Source organism: Mastomys coucha, unplaced genomic scaffold (assembly GCF_008632895.1).
Source record: "Mastomys coucha isolate ucsf_1 unplaced genomic scaffold, UCSF_Mcou_1 pScaffold22, whole genome shotgun sequence".
In the NCBI taxonomy this organism is placed as follows: Eukaryota; Metazoa; Chordata; class Mammalia; order Rodentia; family Muridae; genus Mastomys; species Mastomys coucha.
Genome location: NW_022196905.1, coordinates 114088154 through 114108506, shown reverse-complemented (window position 1 = coordinate 114108506; position 20353 = coordinate 114088154). Strand labels below are relative to the sequence as shown.

Sequence of the window (20353 nt, the reverse complement as noted above, 5' to 3'; positions counted from 1 at the left end):
AAAAAAAAAAAAAAAAGATGTGGCATGGTGTGGAGAACAGCAAGTGGTGGAATCTCCCCCACATTCTGCCTAGCTGCAGTGCTCTCCAGCCAGAACAGGCACAAGCACTGTCTCTGCTCTCCTGATGGAAGAAGGGACCGAGTGGGCCCCTTCCTTTTCAGCCTGGAAAGGGAGATGAGTTCCCACACCCCTCAACTGGAGCATCTTACCTTAGCCTCTATGCCATGGGAAGAGAACCTGGTGCAGTGTAGGTTTTCTGAAGCCTTGCTGTGGACTCTACTCTGAAAGGGATTCACAGCTCCTTCCTTCTAGAATGCTTCTAGAATGCTGGGAGCATGGGGGACTGTGTTCTCCAGGTCATCTCCTGAGCACTCTCATCTCAGCATGAACCTAGCCTACAAGCTGCAGGTGTTCCCTGGCTTCCTTAAGACATAGGTCAGAGAAGAGCCAGGGATAGTGTGATTACAGCAATGCAGCACCCACCCGCCATCGCCATCGTTTGCTTACACTGCAGATGTGTGGAAGATCTGCTACACGCTCCTCTCTGTCCAGTCTCATTCCAAGAGACCTAGTTGGGGATATAGTGGTGATGGCACGGAAGTGCGAATGGAGAAGGGAGACTGGGCCTCCACCTTAAAAAACCATTGAGTGTGAAGAAGGCCAAGAGGTAGGAGGGGAGGCCAGAGACAGGCCAGATGGCACAGGGCAGGAAGACTCCCTTACATCCATGCTAATGCCAAGAAAGCAGTAAGATTAAGAGAGACAGGCTGTCTAGGAAGGCAGTGTTGAACGCGAGACCTCTGTGAGGGAGGGTGCTAGTTAAATGGCTTGGGAAGAGCCTCCTGGGGAAGCGTTAGGTGGTGCAAAGGTCCTGGGGCAGGAACGAGCCTGGTACATATGAGATACAGCTGGTGTGGAGCGTGAGAGAGTACATACACAGGAAGTGAGGTTCAGAACACCGCAGATGCTCCATCAGATGGTCAGCCTCAACAGGATGGAGAACAGAGGACACATGACAGCTGACCAGGGCTGGGAACAGTAGGTAGGCTCAGGCCTGCCCCCAAGAAGCATATCCTCACACCCTCTACCAAGCAGAGCCCCAAGAAGGCAGGGCAGGAATGAAGGCTACCTTGACCCCCTTTCTGGAGGCTCTAGGTGGCAGTGCCTGTCCAGGGAGAGATTCTCGATGCCTGAGAGGAAGCAATGTCTTCCCACATCAAAAGGGCCACCCCGCAAGGCTCCCACGCTTGGCGGCATGGGAACTGTGTTACAGAAGGTTCTCGCAGGCAGCTTGCAGACTGCAAGAGGGTGTGTGCCACCTCGGGACTGTCCCATACGACACAGAGACACTGCACCATCAGGCCCCGTCACGACCCTCCTCCCAGTAGCCAAGCTAATTTTTATACCTTTGACCTCTTTTGGAAAAAAAAAAAAGTTTTTGAAGCTTTTTATGACATATGAGTGTGGTCAAGATCTCAAGAATCCTTTTCCAGCTGGGTGATGGTGGCACACACTTTTAATTCCAGCACTTGGGAGGCAGAGGCAGGAGGATTTCTGAGTTCGAGGCCAGCCTGGTCTGCCAGAGTGAGTTCTAGGACAGCCAGGGCTGTACAGAAAAACTCTGTCTCGAAAAACCAAAAAAGAAAAAAAAAAATCCTTTTCCTGGGGTTTCCCTGACCATCTCCCAGGGACAGACTCAGCAAGTTGGGGAATCATTTGGACCAGACTTGGGGCATCATGTATTTAAGATAACTGATAATTGATAGAGGCTAACTGGAGAGCTATGTTATGGTCTTTGGACTTTGGAGAGCTGGGATAGATTAGTCATGACTGCCATGGTAGGAGGCAAGTGAGTAGTGGTGTATATGCTAAATGTTTTCCTCCCTGCCCATATTATGCACTGTCCTGACTAAGAAAAGGGGAGTTCTCATGAGGCACTGAGGAAAGGGAAGTGGGAAGGCAGTGAGGTCAGGTATGTCCACGCAGTTATCGTAGACAGGTGGGAGGGAAGGCTGGGAACTGTGATCCCCCTCCCACACTGCTGCCCCATAAGGATGAACAGTAATAAATTAGGGCGGTGCGTCCTCCGGGAAGGTCTTAGAGGACTGGGATAGAGCCGAGGCAGGTTCCATGGCTGCTCAGCTGTTCCCATTGGGAGTCCCACCACACTGCAGAAGGAGAAGCTCTTGAATTCTCATAAGACTCCTCATTCAAGGTAGGGAAACTGAGGCTCAGTGTCTTCATCCCATGTCCACTGACCATAGACCACAGGACTCAGAGCACCCGTCCCTCCTCCCTCCTTTTTCCTCCCTTCCCTCCCTCCTATAGGAGCAATGCTTAGTGACTTTACGTTGTCCCAGTCACTTCTCCAAGGATGGTCCTAGATGGTGATAGTATTGATGATCGTGACAATAATTATGGTGATGATGATGATAATGACAGTAGTGATGATGGTGGTGGTGACAGTGATGATGGTGATGATGATGATGGTTAGTGATGCTGGTGATGGTGGTAATGATGATGATGGTGGTGGTGGCAGTGATGGTAGTAATGGCAATAGTAGTGATGACGATGCTTTCAGTGCCTTTCTTAGCTACCAGGATTTGTGTTCCTCTCCACCAACAAAAAGCAGGCACTACATCATGCCCATTCCACACATAGAGAAATTGGTTTATGAAGGCTGATGGGCTGTGCCCTGTGTCATCAGCTAATTAGCAGCTGAACTAAGAAACAAAAGCAACTGTGGTTGACCCCAAAAGGCAAAGAATACCTTTTCCAGGAGCTTTTCATCTGAAGAGGGGTCCTGGTGTTGGATTTACGAGCCTGGATGAGAATCTTGGAAGGGCAGCATAGTATTTCCCAGCTTATGCATTCCTGAATTCTTTCCAGAGTGTTCTGCAGGAATCGGTGCTCTATAGAACAAACCTTAAGAGAGCTAACGCAGTGAAAGTTGGGTTCCAGGCCAGAGAAGGGGAGGGAACTGAGGCCCTAATGTTCTCTGGTGGGAGGAGGCAGTCTGTAGTTATGACCGGGAATGTTGTTGCTCATTTGGTACAGTGCTTGCCTCATAGTGAAGCCCTGGGTTCAGTTCCCTGCACCACACACTACTGAGTATGGTGGAACACACTTGCAAGCTCAGTACAAAGGAAGTGAAGGTAAGAGGATTAGGAGTTCAAGATCATCCTTGGCTAGAGCGAAAGTTCGAGGCCGGCCTGGGCCACATGAGAGCATCTCTCAAAACAAGAGTCAGAAGTAGGCCTAAGGGTGTTTGCCCAGTAGAGTCCACTGACTGTACCCATCGCTGATATGTGCTCAAGATGAGAAGGGGTTTCCTTAGGTTCATCCAGATGGGGGAGAGGCAGAGGAGTTGGGAGTGTCAGGAGGCCCCTGAGATAAAAGCGAGCCAGGGCTGTGATGGGGCCAGTCCATCTGGAGCCTCTTCTGATCCCCACAGGGTTCCAGCGCTCCCCGTGAAGAACTTGAATGGCGCTGGCCCTGTCCACCCAGCCCTGGCAGGTAAGGCCCAACCCATGAGGCCCCGCCCACCAGCCTCATGAGCTCCGCCCCTTTGATGAACTGTTGGGCGGGCCCTTCCCTTTGGGTTTCCTTAAGTGGTTTTCTTGAGTGGGCAGGGCCAGAGTCTGGGGAAACACCCTGCCTTCCACCATCTGTGACACTTACCTAAAGCTGATGGGGAGGGCGTGGCTTCTCATGACTCCACCCCTCCGCACTATATCCGCCCCCCCACCTCCAGGGATGACCGGGATCCTGCTGTGTGCAGCCGGGCTGCCAGTGTGCCTGACCCGAGCGCCCAAACCCATCCTGCACCCGCCGCCGGTAAGCAAGAGCGACGTGAAGCCTGTGCCTGGAGTGCCGGGCGTGTGCCGCAAGACCAAGAAAAAACACCTCAAGAAAAGTAGGTTCCCCTGTGATCCTTCGCACCCTCCTTCCTGCCCCTCCCCCACATGCTCCCCAGCACTTGAGCCCCACCGCCACTCCTCCTGAGACATGTCTTCCCACTCTCTCTGCAGGCAAGAATCCCGAGGATGTAGTTCGGAGGTACATGCAGAAAGTGAAAAACCCACCTGATGAGGTGAGCCAGCCAGGTGGAGTGAGCCTCAGCACCCAGGCCCAGTTCTCCTGTCCATCCTGACATCACTGTCCCCACCAGGTCCTGGGGGGAGGAGCTTAAGTTTAACAGCATCACGCCTGTCCATCTCTTTCCAGTTTTGGCTTTGGATAGTTAAGCATTTAACCCCTGCTCACGGGCTAATTGGGCAAGGGAGTCAGCTCTAAGATTTTCCTTCTCCCCCACATACAAACTTTGTGCCCCTCTCTGGCCTTCCTCATGGCCCTCCCCCATCTCCCTGGCCCTCCAGGACTGTACCATCTGCATGGAGCGGCTGGTCACAGCATCTGGCTATGAGGGCGTGCTCCGGAACAAGAGTGTGCGGCCCGAGCTTGTGGGCCGCCTGGGCCGCTGCGGCCACATGTACCACCTGCTCTGCCTGGTGGCCATGTACTCCAATGGCAACAAGGTGGGCCACAAGGTGGGCTGCCGTGCAGTGGGAGGGGGCCTTGCGGTGAGGTGGGCAGTGGGCGCGGCCCTGGTGGGACCCCAGGGAACTCACAGTAGCACCCCTGTCTCAGGATGGCAGCCTGCAGTGCCCTACCTGCAAAGCCATCTATGGGGAGAAGACAGGGACACAGCCACCAGGGAAGATGGAGTTTCACCTCATCCCGCACTCGCTGCCTGGTTTTGCAGACACGCAGACGATCCGCATTGTTTATGACATCCCCACGGGCATCCAGGTGAGCCCCACAGGCCACAGCCCCAACTCTGCCCCTTACCCCACCCGCAACGCTGTGGTCTGAAACCCTCCTGCCGTCCCTGCAGGGCCCTGAACATCCCAACCCAGGCAAGAAGTTCACAGCCAGAGGCTTCCCTCGCCACTGCTACCTACCCAACAATGAGAAGGGCCGGAAGGTAGGTGCCTACCTGGTCTCCACAATAAATGATGGCAGAGTCCCCAGCTGCCATCAATTTTTTTTTTCTTTTCCGTTTTTCGAGACAGGTATAGCCCTGGCTAACCTGGAACTCAGGCTGTAGACCAGGGGGGGCTCGAACTCAGAAATCTGCCTGCCTCTGCCTTCCAAGTGCTGGGATTAAAGGCGTGCACCACCACTGCCAGGCCCCAGCTGCCATCTTTTAGGCCTGCTCCCCCTTATCCCTAGTCCCCAGTCCCTGCTGTGACTCCTTCCTAAGCCAATATGCTAACCAGCAGGCCCTGAATCTACTTCCTCCCATTCACTAGCTAGACAAAGGTTCAGAGAAGGTAAGGAGCTTAATGCACAGTCACACAGCAACCAAGTGGCAGGGCCAGGATTTGAACCCAAGCAGCCCTTCAAACTCATCTTCACACTTAGGTCATCCGATTTTACTTACTCTTTAACCAAAAAGCCAGCACCTTAGATTGTCCTGTGAAATCTCCAGATCTTTAATCGTGGGAACTAATTCATAAAGTGACTATTTAGTACAAAGAGTAGAGTCTAAGCCCTGCCCGTACTGATAACAGGCCCCAGAAGAGACAGAATTTTATGTAGTGGATGGTAATGAAGCAGGCTAAGGCTCAAACTGCCCTTTACATCCCCACCCAACCCCACCCCGATTTCCCCACCCCTACCCCCCAGGTACTGAGATTGCTCATCACCGCCTGGGAACGCAGACTCATCTTCACTATCGGAACATCCAACACCACGGGCGAGTCGGACACCGTGGTGTGGAACGAAATTCACCACAAGACGGAGTTTGGTTCCAACCTCACTGGTCATGGCTACCCCGACGCCAGCTACCTAGACAACGTGCTGGCTGAGCTCACCGCCCAGGGTGTTTCTGAGGCCATGGCCAAGGCCTGAGATGCCCTACTTCCCTCTTGCCTTGCCTCTAGCCTGGCACATGCCTCCCTCCGTCAGGCGGGGAGGAGCCAGAAGCGCTAAGGGGATCTGGCTGGTGGCTGTGGGGAGTGATGGGAGCCCACCAGGCCAGCTGGCTCCAACCTGTGGCTTCCGGCAAGGGCAGCAGAGATAGGACCACCAGCAAGAGCGACTTCCCTATGGAAACGATGGCGCTTTGCCCTTCACACCACACACAAACGCACATGTGTCCTGTTGAACACGCGCACTCACTCACGCACGTACACCCACGTGCCTCTTGACTTTTCCCAGCTTGGGGAGAAAAAAGACAGAAAGGCCCCCGTGACACATCCTGTGGATTCCACCTGTGTCTCCATTACATCTGTATAGGCTCGTCCCCTTCCCAGGACTTGAGTCAAGCACTGGATAGTGGGGACTCTGTAAGGCTTCCAGGGCCCAGTCTGCCCCTAGGCCTCAACCCCTTAACCCATGTCAGCGCTGCCACCTGCCCACTGAGCACTGCAAAGCCAATGGGGTAGAAATCCCAGGTTACTGAGAAGCTTCTCGCAGGCCACTGGGGACGAGGCTATCTTATTTTGTGCTTGTGTCTATCTTTCCGGGACCCTGACTTCTTCTTCCTGTGCCCATCTCTTGACCTCTGTCTATTCCAGGCAAAGACATCGTCCTTGCTTCTGTACCGGCTTCTCCCCCACTAAACCGCTCCGGACATTTGAGACCCACTTCTGGCTTCAGGAGCGAGGGGAGGAGGCCTTGTTCAGGCTTCACGCATTGAGCTGAGCAGGCAGCAAAGCGTTAAACTTCTCCCTGCTTGGAAGTGGGCGGTGGGCGGCTGATCGTCTCAGGCCAACCAGAGGCCCGTTGCCCAGGCAACTCACCAGCTCCGCCTCTGAGGATTGGCTGCTGGGATTGAAGTCAGCCAAGCTTAAAGGGACGCCAGCAATTGCTCTTTAGGAAAAAAAAAAATCTACCAGTCCCACTGTGGGTGGAGAAATAAATGGTCTTTCTCCTTGTCAGACCTTTTTCTGCCAAGAGAGTGCTGGGTGACTGTGTTCCCGTGGAACATCGGAGATGTCTTGAGAGAAAATAGCAAATAGGACCACTGCCTGGGGCAGTGGAAAAAGCATGGGCCTTGTAACTTGGGTCTTGCAGCATCAAGAGAAATAGACAGGATGTTCTTAGTCCCCAAGTATGTGCGCCACCCCCCCCCCCCACACACACATGACAATGATGATGGATCTTGCCTACAGCCCTCTAGGAGGATGTGGAAGAGCTGGGAGATACCATATCTCCTCACCGATGCCACTCTGCCCTGGAGCAAGGAGCAGGGGAAAGTAAACTATCAGAGGCTCCATCAGCTCAGGTGTACCCAAGCCGGTGGGAGAAGCTCCAGCTCCAGGCGACCCTTGCTGGCCACACGCGGGATAGCGCCATACCCTGCCTGATAGACCTGAGTTTTTTCTGTCCAGAGCTCTCCTTAGGCAAACTCAGAATTCACTGCCTCTGCCAGTCGACTGTTCCCCCACTGTGGATCACTCTCAAACCATACTTCAAACCCACAGAACCACTGAGCCCAAGAATTCAGATGCCCCGCCGCCCCAACCCTCAGATGCATTCAGTGGCTGGGGCAGGGAGTGGGAACCTCTATTTCTAGCCAAGAAGCTTATGACTGACCCCTAGGGCACCCTGATTTTAACACTTCACGGCTAAGCATGCTCACGCATCACTTTATACAGGGTATAAGGAGGAGGAAGAGCCTGTGTCCGGCTTCGAGGCTCTGAATTGGCATGCTGGGCTCCCAGTCCATTCTTCTGAGAACACCTGATTCCAGAAGCTTGAGGTTGGGGCTGCCAGATGAGAGTGGGGTACAGAAGGATCTGTGAGGTCACAGCAGCTCACAGAAGTGAAAAACAGGAAGTTCCTGGCCAAGCCTACTGAGTGCTTTTCTGAGTCAGCCAGGGTTGGCGTTCAGGTATAGCTGTATCCAGCAACTTGGGGGTGAGATGGGCGCCACAGGTATTGGAAGAGCTGTATCCAGAGAAGCTGAGACTCCAGGTTCAGAGAAGAAAGTGAGGTTTGGTCAGTACAAGGCTGGGCCCTACCAAAGGTTCCTATGCCCTGGATGGCTGCAGGGTACACAGGACCAGGCTTTGTCTGGGAGACGCCAAGCAGTGAAGAAGGCAGTCTCAAGGAGATGTCTGGGCCAAAGTGTGCTCAGGGAAGCCCCGTGGTTCTGTCCCCCACTGCATCTGCCACCTTCTCAGCATCCTAGAGGGCCACGTGCCCCTATCCCCGTTTCTGGAACTCCTCATGGGCTTGCTCCAAGTCTTCAAGTACCTGCAGCAGACGGGTAATGGCTATTCTCTGCTGGGCCAGAGCCTCAGCACAGGGCCCTGGAGGGGAAGAAAAGGCCATAGGATTGATTCAGCAGGCTCCTGGTGGCTGTCACCAGACTCCACTTCCTGAAGCTGTCGGTTTTTTTCCACATGCAGAAAGAATCCCCCAATTCACCAGGATACTGTCCCGCTGGCAAACTGGAAACGAAAGGGCATGCAAGAGCGGGTGTGCTTGGCAAACTGGGGCACACATCTGTAAGGGATGAGAAGAGAACGTTCCTCCCTTACCGTCCGTGGCATTGGAGTCCTTCCTAGAGTCCACATCTGGAGCTATGTCCAGGTTGGAGTCCTCCAGCAATTTCAGCCTGAGGGTTGATAGGAAAAGAGACAAGGCTGGTGTTTCTAAGGCGCACCCAAGATTCCCTGCTGCTTGTAGGAAATCAGGTTCATTACAATCATCACCATGAACACAGCCATCACCATTACCACACCACCACCACAATCATCATCGTCTTTGTCATCGCCATCATCATCACCATCACTACCATCATCACCATCATCACCAACCACCACCATCAACGTAGCAGCCTTCACCACTCAGTCACCACAAACCTTTCTAGAGTAGCAGACACTACACCAAGAAGCCTTGTACACACAGGGCTTCATATACTTACACAGCTGGCCTACACGACGTAGGTACTTACCAGTAACCCTGTTCAAATAAACCACTGACATACAGAGAGATCAAGGAACTTGCCTACAGTCACACAGCATATGGGAGGTCATATGGTGTCCTTTCAGGGAGTCAGCTTCTGACCCTTAGGACAGTAGTATGAGGTCAGAATCCTATCACCTCCTTTTCTATATGAGGCACAGAGAAGCCACATGACTAGCTGAGAAGCACACAGCCCCTAAATGGCCAGAATCCAAATCCAGGCAGTTTAGTACATATCTTTCTCCATAGTGGGATGGGATCAACCTGTCACTAAATAACAAAGCTCTTAAGGCCAGGAAGCTGGGGCGTGGAGGGAGGTGCCCTAGGTACCAGGAAGGTTCAGAAGCCAAGTTATATAGACTAATTATGCCTCAGTCTCTGGAGTCCCCATACTATAAGTTCCCATGATCCCTGGGGTGGTATGAAGGAGAATGACATTCATAGGTTCATATGCTTGAATACTTGGTCTCCAGTTGGGTGAACTGTTTGGGAAGGATTAGGAAGTGTGGCCTTGTGGGAAGAGGTGTGGCCTTGCAGGAGGAGGAGTGGCCTTGTGGGGAGAGGTGTGTCCTTGTGGGAGGAGGTGTGTCCTTATGGGAGGGGGTGTGTCCTTGTGAGAAGAGGTGTGGCCTTGTGGGAAGAGGTGTGGCCTTGCAGGAGGAGGAGTGGCCTTGTGAGAAGAAGTGTGTCCTTATGGGAGAGGGTGTGTCCTTGTGGGAGGAGGTGTGTCCTTATGGGAGGGGGTGTGTCCTTGTGGGAAGAGGTGTGGCATTGTGGGAGGAGGTGTGGACTTGTGAGGAGGTGTGTCCTTGTGGGAGGAGGTGTGTCCTTATGGGAGGGGGTGTGTCCTTGTGGGAAGAGGTGTGGCCTTGCAGGAGGAGGAGTGGCCTTGTGAGAAGAAGTGTGTCCTTATGGGAGGGGGTGTGTCCTTGTGGGAGGAGGTGTGTCCTTATGGGAGGGGGTGTGTCCTTGTGGGAAGAGGTGTGGCATTGTGGGAAGAGGTGTGGACTTGTGAGGAGGAGTGGCCTTGTGGGAGAAGGTGGAGTTTTAAAAGATTCCAACCATTTCCAGTTAGCTCTCTCTGCCATCTGCTTTGGGATCAAGATGTAAGCTCTCAGCTGTTCCTGCCTCAACCCTCTGACTCTAACCCTCTGAAACCATTGGTCCCAAGTTAAATGTTTTCTTTGAGAGGGCACCTTGGTTATGGCATTTTGTCACAGCCATAGAAACGCTAACTGAGGTGATCCCAGTTTGCCTTCAGGTCTAAGCCCTGAATTCCTGGACACTGAGGCCCCATGGCGGCCCAGTGATAGAAAGTGGATCAATGGGGCTGAGCTGAAGCTCAGCAGAGTACAAAGCTCCATCTCTGCAGGGGCAAACAGAAAAAGAACAGGAAGAAAATGAGCTGAGCCTGCAGCTTAGTTGGTAGCTTGCCTAACATGCACGAAGCCAGAGGCTCAGTCCCCAGCACCACATAAACCAGACCTGGTGGTGCACACCTGTAAGCCCAGCACTGAGGAAATACAAACAGGAGGATCAGAAGTTTAAGGACATCTGCCACACTGAGAGTTCAAGGCTAGCCAGGGCTGCATGAAAGCCTGAGGGAGGGAAACACTTCTTCAGGGATGAATGAATGTGAGGAGGCCACAGCGGAGTGAGGCAGGGGACACCCACCTGAGCTGATCCCGCCCCAGGAGCAGCTGGCGATACACCACCTGGGCCTCGGCGTCAGGATCCAGTGGGTCACTCCAGTCTCCCAGCGTGACGGCTGAGTGTGTGCGGCTACAGCCAGCAGCTGAGGGTACACGGCGTTGTCAGGAAAGTCTTGTCCCAGGCGCAATCACACCCTGCCTTCACCTATGCAAGCCTCCTCTTAGCCAAGCCCTTTGGGTTCCAGCCTCCTCCCGTCTCCTGCCTACACCATGAACCCTAACCCTGTTGAGCTCTAGCAACTTGACACAGCATAGAGCCATCCGAGAGGAGCCTCTCAAAGAACAGAATGCCTGCATCAGATTATCCTGTGGTCACATCTGTGTTGATTGTTTGTGGGTCCAGCTCACTGTGGGCAGCACCATTCCCTATGCAGTGGTCCTGGGCTGCATCAGAGAGCTGGCTGAGTGTGAGCCTGTGGGTGAGCCAACAAATGGCATTACTCCATGGTCCCAGACTAACGCTTTCTTCCCCAGAGTTGCTCTTGGGCAGAGTATTTTATCCCAGAAAGAGAAGGGAAGATAAAACAGACCATAGTGGTCCATTAGCCCCACCCCAGACCCCTCTGCTCATCCTGATTCCTGCTCTGCACATCCTCACTCACCGTTTCCACTGCGCGCTAGCCACTCAAAGGCAACACCTCCTCCAGGAAGCCTTCCTGATCCCTGCCCCGGGGCAGGGCCTCACAAAGCCTCTAACACTGTTGGTCAATCTAACACTGTTTTAAGTGTCTGGATGGAACTGAGATGCAGGTCAGTGGTGGAATGCTCAGGGCTGAGGACAGCAAAGCAACCTGTCACAGTCACCATATCCCCATCTAACTTCAACACGTCTGACTGTCTCTGCTCTGGGAACCTGGCACATAGTAGGAATGTTGGAAACAGGACTTGCGTGTAGCTAATACTACATGGCAGATGGCACTTTGAATATATCATCTTGGTGTCAGCTAACAGGACCAAGCTGATACGAGAGGTACTGGCTGTCCACAGCCCCACTTCCCAGATGAGAACACTGAGGCACAGAGAAATTAAGTCACATGCTCAAGGTTACACAGCACACCCAGGTGGAAGTGGGATGCTGCTGACTGGCAGACAGGGACAGTGGAGCCTGTGGCACACCCACCACCTCACCTGAGCGCTCAGTCTGGAGGCAGCAGGTCCAGCGCCCGCTTCGGAAGGCACCAGGGTGGCAGTCAGCCAGCTTGCCTGGGTTGGGGGCACTGGCTTTGCGCAGGGCTGACAGCCATTGGTTGAGGTCATTCACATTCTGCAAGAGATGGAGGTGGAAGAAGATGGGTGAGACTGAGCCACAGACCCTGCCCCTGACTGTGCCCCACACCTCACCTTGCACTGGAGGTAGGTGGTGTGTGACACCCCGGCGCCATCCTGTGTCACCACCTGCATGACGTGTGGCAGCTGGAAGGCACCCTCGTCCACACGCTCCACAGCCCGGATGCAGGACAGCGGGATGGATGAGTGGACCTGTGGGTGGCCAGGGACAGCAGCCCATTGGCTGTGTGGCACCAAGTGGAGTCCTTGAGGCCCCCCGTATTTAACTCCTGATAGCTCTGTTGTGTCCTCCCCACAGTCCTGCTGTGCTGCCTGCTGAGCGACTTGGTTTTTCTAGGTCTGATTTTGCTTTCCTCAATATCGCCAACACCATCCTCACCAGACCCACCATTCCACAATCATCATCACTGCCATCATCATCATCATCACCATCACCATTCCCGTTGCCACCAACATTCTTGCCACAGCAGCTGCTTGCTTATGTGGCACTCAGTTGTGGCTTTCAGAACCACACTTCCATCAGCTCGATCAACCACCCCGACCACCTTCTGAGGCTGAGTCTGTTATTCCCTCCAGTTTGAAGATGGGGAGACTGAGGCCTGAAGGTAAACGACCCTTCCAAAGTCACTTGATCTGTGGACCCAGCCTGGCAACCGGAGCAACGGATGAATTGCTGGCCCCACAAGCCAAGTTCTGGTCGCTCTCAGGCTATGCGGATTAGCACCGGAGGGCATCCTGCCTAGCACAGAGTCCCGCACACAGATGATTGCGCTGTTGAGTGAGTGCCCGGATACACAACTGCTCCGAGCCATCAGGACAGATGGATCCTGTGTGTGTCTGTGATGCTTGGTGTGGACTTTGTGGCCCTCGCCCCCGCGTGTCCACACCTGTCGCAGGCCAGGCTGGCCCCAAGCTTGGAGTAAGCCAGGAGTTTGGAATAGCTGCTCTGATGGGAAGGGGCAGGAGGTGGGGGCTTGGGGGCGGGGCGTGTTGGAGTCTCACCTGCCACTCTGGAGTCTTAGAGTAGGAGAGGTCCCGCCCACTCAGCCGGAAGTAACGCTTCTTGAAGGCAAAGCGCGTGGCCAGGCCCCCAGGCTCCTCCTTGCGCTTCAGCAGGAAGCCTTCTCGAACAATTGTTGAGGGTTGGACCAGGGCGCAGGCTGGCCCCCCAGCCTCTGGGAAATAGAGAAAGGGGGTGGGGGACGCTGCCATCTCTGGGGTCTCTAGCACCTGCCAAGGGGCAGGAAGACTAAAGCTATGACCTCAGAAGTCACTCCTTCAGCCACCCTCCCCCACCCTCGACCCCTCCTACCCTGCCAACAGCTGTGGCAAAGGAGGGGTCAGTAGCAGTGGGAAAGTGGGACCCAGGTCTCGCTGTTAGGCCAGGGCCCTCCAGGTGTGATTGCAGCTGGCCCAGTCAATCCAGCGATGTCCCAGCCAGCCTCAAGCTCCACGCCCAGAAACCCCACCCTACCCCCAGACTACCACAACCAGGGCTCTCCACTGCCCAGGTTACCCCTATGTGATCTAAGTCCCCCACTTTGAAGTGCTCTCCACCTCAAGTCCTCCGGTTCAGAGGGCTACATGACACCACTCCCAACATAAGCTCCTATTCTCCCACAGCTCTCCAACACCTCATTTCCTTCTTTCTTTACCTCCCTTGCCCTTGTGCACTGGCCTCTCTGTTGTTCCCTTTTTCCACCCAGGGCCTTTGCACATGCTGTTCCCTGCCTGGATCACTCTGGCATTGACACTAGTTCTCCAAATCTTAGCCAGAGTGACTCCATCTTGCACCAAGACTCCATTTAACTAGTCTGCGTGCCCAGACAGTAACCAAAAAAAGAAAAGAAAGAAAAAGAAAGAAAAAAGCCATCCTCGCCTACATCGCTATCTCTGAGGCCAGGAGAATCTCTGATAAGAGCAAAATAGAGTAGTGTGTTTAAGTCCTGGTTTGGGTCTGTGCCCTGTTGCCTGAGTCACAGTCATTCCACAGAACTGACACTAGGTGGCGCTCTGAACCCAGATTGCATCAGTGCTTGGCAACAGGTACTTGGTGCTTGGTGAGTCATGGGTGTTGGGGGGACTTTGAAGAAAAAAAAACAAAACATGAGTCCAGCTAAACTCTGACTCCATTCTCTGGGGATGAGGCAGCGCCCCCATTTAGGAGCTGATGCCAATTTAACAGCACTCCAAAAGAGTCACAGCCCACACTCCAGATTTTCATTCCAGTGGCTCCAGGAAAGCCCACTTGGGGCCATCTCTCCTTGTCTCTTCTCTTCTTCCCTGCCCCTTTCTTTAGGCCTCTCTTGCCTCTGCGTCCTGAGTGCTGGGATTAAAGATGTGGACCCCCACCCCCACCCCCAGCCCACCCTTCCCTCCTTGGTAACTCCATGACACTTCATTAACTTGGCTATTATCTTCTTTTGTTTATTTGTTGGATAGTTTTTTAAAATAATTTTTTAATGATTTTATTTATTTTTATTTCATGTGCATTGGTGTTTAGCCTGCATGTGTGTCTGTGTGAGAGTATCAGATCCCCTAGAACTGGAGTTACAGACAGGTGTGAGCTGCCATGTAGGAGCCGGGAATGATCCAGGTCCTCTGGCACAGTAGCCAATTCCTCTCAATCACTGAGTTGCTTCTCCAGCCTGGTTTGTTTTGTTTGTTAGCTTGTTTGTTTTGTTTTGAGACAGAGTTTCTCTGTGTAGCCCTGGCTGTTCTGGAACTCACTCTGTAGATGAGGCTGGGCTTGAACTCAGAGAACAGCCTGCCTCTGCCTCCTGAGTGCTGGGATTAAAGGCATGCACTATCCCCCCAGCCCTTGGCTACTGTCTTACAACATGGTTCCCACTAGAGTGAAATTCTATGAATAAGTACAGGATTTTCTTCTGTCTCACTCACTTTTTTTGCCGTGTAGTGCATGCATTTGTGCATGTGTGTGCATGTTTGTGCATGTGTGTGCATGTTTATGCATATGTGTGTTTGTATATGCATGTGCATGCATGTATATGCAAGTGTGTGCATGTGTGTATGTTTGTACATGTGTATGTGCAGTCATGTGTGTGCATGTGTATGCATGTATACACATGTGTATATATATTTGTACATGTGTGTGCGTGTCTGCGTGTGCGTGTGTATGTGTGTGTGTGCATGTGTGTACATGTGCACGTGGAGACCTGAGGTCGACATCTGGAGTCTTTCTCTGTTGCTCCCCAGTTTATTCTTTGAGACTGGGCCACTTGTTGCACCTGGAGTTCACCATTTTGACTACAATGGCTGACCAGGGAACCCGGATGATCTGTCTGTCTTCATATGGCCAGGGTTACAGGCAAGGACTGGCAGGCCCAAATTTTAGGTGACTGGGAATTTGAACTCAGTTCCTCAAGCTTGCTCAGCAAGCACTTTACCCACTGAGCCATTTGTCCCTCATGAAACGACTTTATCCAAAAAACCTACAGGGGGATCTATCTTTTCTTCCTTTCTTTTTTTAGTGCTGGGGCTGCACCTAGGACCTTATACATGAAAGATGAGCTCTCCTCCACTAAGTCCAGTCCCAGGCCTTTGGGGTGGTGCCTATTACACAGCACCGACTTAACAAGCATACCCATACCGGAGACTCCTATGGCCCTACCACATGCCACAATGGCAGAGATGACCAAGTCCGACACAAAATGTTACTTGACTGACTAGTTGACCTGCAGGTCCGGAGTCTTAGGACTGGGCACGAAGGGAGTGGGATTCTGAGTGCTCCCGGGGCTGGGGGCAGAAGTGGCAGGACCACAGGACTCACCCTCACCCTCATCCACATCCACCAGCTGGTCCAAGAAGTCCCTCACACGTGAGATGCTCTGCAGCAGGAAGGGGTGCAGGGGGGCTAGCCACTGCTCCTTGCCCTGGCCCAGCTGCTGGCCCAGGTTTCCAATGCTTTGCACAGCCTGGAGCAAAGGAGAGGAGAGGCTAAGTTCGCTGTGAGGCAAGCACCCTCTATGGCCCCAAAACTCCGCTTCTCTTACCCATATACCTTAGGCATTGTCTGATCCCCCCTTTTGGGATCAGCACCCCTAGCTCCTCCCCAGACAAGCACACCCAGCGCCCAGCACTGCCCATTTCTATCATGTGTACTTGGGGACCACTGAGAGCCACAAGTTGTAGCTATTTTGTCAAGAATAGCTTAATTCATACTAAGGTATAAATGGCTGCTGGTTCACTTCTGTTTCTTATGGAAAGAGTGAGTTTTGATGGTCTAGTTAAGTAGAGCAGGAGGAAGGGGAGGAGGAGGGCTGGGCACTGAGGCTCTAGCGCAATGGTACAGTGATTGCCTACCACAGCTAAGGCCCCATGTTCAATTCCCAGTACTGCCAAAAGGAGTGGGGGAGCATGGTGGTACATTTAGAATCTCAGCACTTAAGAGGCTGAGGCAGGAGGACTGCCTTGAGTCCTAGGCCAGCCTGGGCGAAATGGCAAATTTTAGGTCTCAGTGGCCCAGCAAGCCCATGACACCGAAACAAAGACACACACAAGGAGCTTTTTTTGAGTTTTCTCCCAGGAGACCTTCCTGATCTTTCCCATCATGCTTCTCTGCAGCTGAGAGGATCCAGATGGAGTCATGCACACACACACACACACACACTCACACTCACACTCACACACACATACACACATGTACACACACACTCATACAGATACACACTCATACACATGCATACACACATACACATAAACACACACATATACACTCACATACATATACACATGCACACAAACACACACTCATACAGACACACACATACACACATGCACACACACATACACACATGCACACACACTCACATATGCATATACACACTCACACATACACGCACATGCACATAAACACGCACTCATACAGGCACACACTCACACATATACATACTCATACACATGTATGCACACACATACACACATGCACACAAACACACACTCATACAGACACACATCACACACATGCATACATACGCCCAAACACATACATACACACACAATACACATAAACACTCACACACACACATACCTACACAAACACACACTCATACAGACTCTCTCTCTCTCACACACACACACACACACACACACACCTTGGCCAGCAGCAGCAGGGAGCGGCTGGTCTGCGGGTCTGCATGCTGGTCTCTGAGGTCAAACAGCTTCGGTGTGAGGATGGCAGGCGCAAAGAACCGCAGAAAGAGGAAGCCACTGATGGCTAGGTACTTCACATCCTGCCAGAGAATCACAGATGACAGACCCTGAAGCCCACATCAAGGGGAAACTGAGGCAGCAAAGGTCTAGCTGTCCAGAGGAGGGAGAGGGAATTGGATCAGAATGCCTTAAAAAAATATTTATTTATTTTATGTATACGAGTACACCATTGATCTCTTCAGATACACCAGAGGAGGGCATCAGATCCCATTACAGATGGTTGTGAGCCACCATGTGGTTGCTGGGAATTGAACTCTGGACCTCTGGAGGAGCAGTCGGTGCTCTTAACTGCTGAGCCATCTCTCCAGCACATGTCAGAATGCTTAACCTACTTTAATCCCAGCACTTGGGAGGCAGAGGCAGGCGTATTTCTGAGTTTGGGGCCAGCCTGGTTTACAGAGTGAGTTCCAGGACAGCCAGAGCTATGCAGAGAAACCCTGTCTTGAAAAACCAAAAAAAAAAAAAAAAAAAAAAAAAAAAAAAAAAAAACAAAAAAACAAAAAAACAATGCTTAACCTAGCCTGCCAAGGAGGGTTCTCTTTTCTGCCTCAGTTTCTCTTGCTAGAAAATGGGGTGATAAAACTGATCTGGCAAAACTGGTTTTAGCAGACTCCTGTGTTTGGAACACAGAGCCAGAGGAGAGAGGTGTCAAAGTAGCTTGCTCAAGGTCACACAACAGAGGAGTCAGGATTCAAACACAGATCTGTGACCTACGGTTGCAAGAACCAGCCATATTCTCCTCCCGATGCCTCCCACTTACCATTTCCTCTGAGATGGGTTCCATCCAGTTTTAGAGAGGCAACAACTGAGGCCTGAGGTTACCCAGCAATCAACAACAGAGGCAGTGTTATTTACCACTCTGCGGCCGTTCGGTCTCCTCACAGGCAGTGCCCTATGTGTCAAAGGTCCTGAGTGCCTTCAGCCCTTAAGAGGCATGTTCAGTCTTCAACCACATTTGGTTTCTAAGGACACTGAGGCTCAGTGCTGTCCGTCTGCAAAGCCCACCGGAGTACACACTATCACACTCCACTGAGTCCCTCTGTGGACTTCCCACACGGGGCACAGCAAGGGCTGTCAGCCACACCTATGACAACAGCTGCCCTCGAGTGTGCTAGCTTCCTGGGCATGTCGGCCTTGCCAATGGGCCCCACAGTGACTGGACCCAAGGCTCCCAATGAGAGGGGCTCTTCCCAGCCAGAGCCCTGATCTGTCCCCAAACCACCACTTCATCCCAGGCAGGTCTCCAGGTCATCATGTCCCACAACATTTGCTCATCAAGGTACATGTGGCATGTATCAGGGCTGGTGGCATAAGCCTATTATCCCATCTACACAGAGACTGAGGCACGAGGGTCCCAAGTTCAAAGCTAGCCTGAGCTACAGAGTATGTTCCAGTCCAGCCCAGCCCAGCCCAGGCAAGCTAATAATACCCTGTCCCAAAATGAAAAATAAAAAGGTTAGTGGGTGCATCTGATGCTGGAGTGCTTGTCAGATGTGCACGGGACCCCAGGTTTATCCCCAGTACCACAGACACTGGCTGTGGTGGCCTGTGACTCCAGCCTGTGGGAGATGAAGGCAGAGGAATCCCAAGTTCGAAGTCACTGTGCTAGTTTGTGTGTGTGTGTGTGTGTGTGTGTGCGTGTGTGTGTGAACTTGATACAACCCAGAGTTACCTAGAAAGAGGAACCCTCAGTGGAGAAAAGTCAATCAGATTGCTGGTGTCAAACCTGTGGGGGCCTTTTCCTGATTAATGATTGATGTGGGAGGGCCCAGCCCATTGTGGGCGGGCTATCCCTGGGCTTGTGGTGCAGGGTTCTATGAGAAGCAGGCCACATAAGCCATGGGGAGCAAGCCATGAAGCTGCATCCCTCCATGGCCTCTGCATCAGCTCCTGCCTCCAGGGTCCTGCCCTGACTTGCCTCAGTGCCGGGCTACAAGCTCTCTTCTCCCCAAATTATTAGTCTTGCTGTTCATCACAGAGGTAAAAAGCAAACTGGAACAGTCATCCTTGGCTATTTAATAAGTTAGAAGAGGCTAGCCTGAGCTACATGACATATTCCCCCACATACACACATACATATTAAAATGCCATAATGAATCCCCTGTGATTTAGGGACTGTCCAGGGCTCCCTACCTTCATGATCTGAAAAATCCCACAGTCCCTGCCCACTAGGGACATGTGGGTGTTACTGACGTTGGCTTCCCCAGCTGAGTTGATTGGGGAACTGGCCTCTTGCTCTCATTCGCTCCTCCCTACCTCAGCTGTGTCCCACTTAACACCTATGAGTCGGCCCAGGTGACAGCCAGGGTGCAGTGCCACCACCTCTAGATGGGAGGCCAGAGCTCAGCCCCATGTGGGAGGATGGGGAATCTTGGGAAGCAAATTTCAAGCTCTCTGGACTCAGTTTCCCCATCTGTAAGCAGGATGCATAGAGAGAAGTGTTATATACATCCAAAGCTCTCAGCTCAGGCAGCAAGAACTGGGCTGTGATGTTGTCAGTAGGTCCCAGATCTTTCTGCTAAGTGATCTGCACTTAGCACTGGGTAAAGGTTAGTCTGGCTGAGGCTGGAGAGTTGCCTCTGTGGATAACAGCACTTGCTGCTCTATCAGAGGACCCTGGTTCGGATCTCAGCATCCACATGGGGGCTCACAAATGTCTGGAATGCCCAGGGCTCATATGACACTTCCTGGCCTCTGAGCATGCGCACCTGCACACACACACATAAATAAATCTTAAAGAGAAAAGAATCTTGCTGATTTCATTTGAAACTTAAGATAGTAACAGTCACCTCTGCCTGTTACACGGGTTGACCTTGAACTTAAGATCCTCCTGCTGCAGCCTCCTGGGGACCTGAGATTACAAGCTTGGGCGATTACCAAGATCCCCGTGACAGCCACCTCAGGTTGTACACCGAACATTGTTAAAACAGGGATCTCAGGCTGGTAGCCCAGGACCCAGGACAACCTAGACATGTGGTGACTGACTCCAAATGGCTTTTGCTTGGTGGTGGATTGCTCTTGTCTGGGTGAATTAACCCTAGTGTTTCAAAACTGGGAGACTTTATATAGAATCCTGAAGGCTGGCAAGAGAGGAGGAAAAAGGGGGGAGAAAGAAGGAAGGGAAGAAGGGAGGGAAGAAG

At 52.4% G+C, this 20353-nt stretch overlaps 2 protein-coding genes across 9 annotated transcripts in view; one reads left to right on the top strand and one right to left on the bottom strand.

The window, feature by feature from the left end:
* Positions 1-6963, top strand: part of Dtx1 (deltex E3 ubiquitin ligase 1) — a 32176-nt gene extending 25213 nt beyond the window's left edge. For 2 of the 3 annotated variants that reach the window (XM_031337686.1, XM_031337687.1), the window contains exons 4-10: positions 3455-3516; positions 3755-3916; positions 4032-4093; positions 4380-4550; positions 4651-4812; positions 4898-4987; positions 5692-6963. In XM_031337686.1, the coding sequence (XP_031193546.1) occupies positions 3455-3516; positions 3755-3916; positions 4032-4093; positions 4380-4550; positions 4651-4812; positions 4898-4987; positions 5692-5916 (934 nt within the window). In that variant the 3' untranslated portion in view covers positions 5917-6963. The remainder of the gene's footprint in view (positions 1-3454; positions 3517-3754; positions 3917-4031; positions 4094-4379; positions 4551-4650; positions 4813-4897; positions 4988-5691) is intronic. The other variant, XM_031337688.1, reaches the window with a different exon arrangement.
* A 675-nt stretch (positions 6964-7638) lies between these two features.
* The window catches only part of Rasal1 (RAS protein activator like 1), a 33189-nt gene continuing 20474 nt past the window's right edge, over positions 7639-20353 (bottom strand). For 3 of the 6 annotated variants that reach the window (XM_031337679.1, XM_031337681.1, XM_031337680.1), the window contains 8 exons: positions 17096-17233; positions 15772-15916; positions 12984-13156; positions 12036-12173; positions 11823-11958; positions 10657-10777; positions 8556-8632; positions 7639-8324 (listed from right to left, as the gene is read on the bottom strand). In XM_031337679.1, the coding sequence (XP_031193539.1) occupies positions 8218-8324; positions 8556-8632; positions 10657-10777; positions 11823-11958; positions 12036-12173; positions 12984-13156; positions 15772-15916; positions 17096-17233 (1035 nt within the window). In that variant the 3' untranslated portion in view covers positions 7639-8217. The remainder of the gene's footprint in view (positions 8325-8555; positions 8633-10656; positions 10778-11822; positions 11959-12035; positions 12174-12983; positions 13157-15771; positions 15917-17095; positions 17234-20353) is intronic. The other 3 variants (XM_031337684.1, XM_031337682.1, XM_031337685.1) reach the window with 3 other exon arrangements.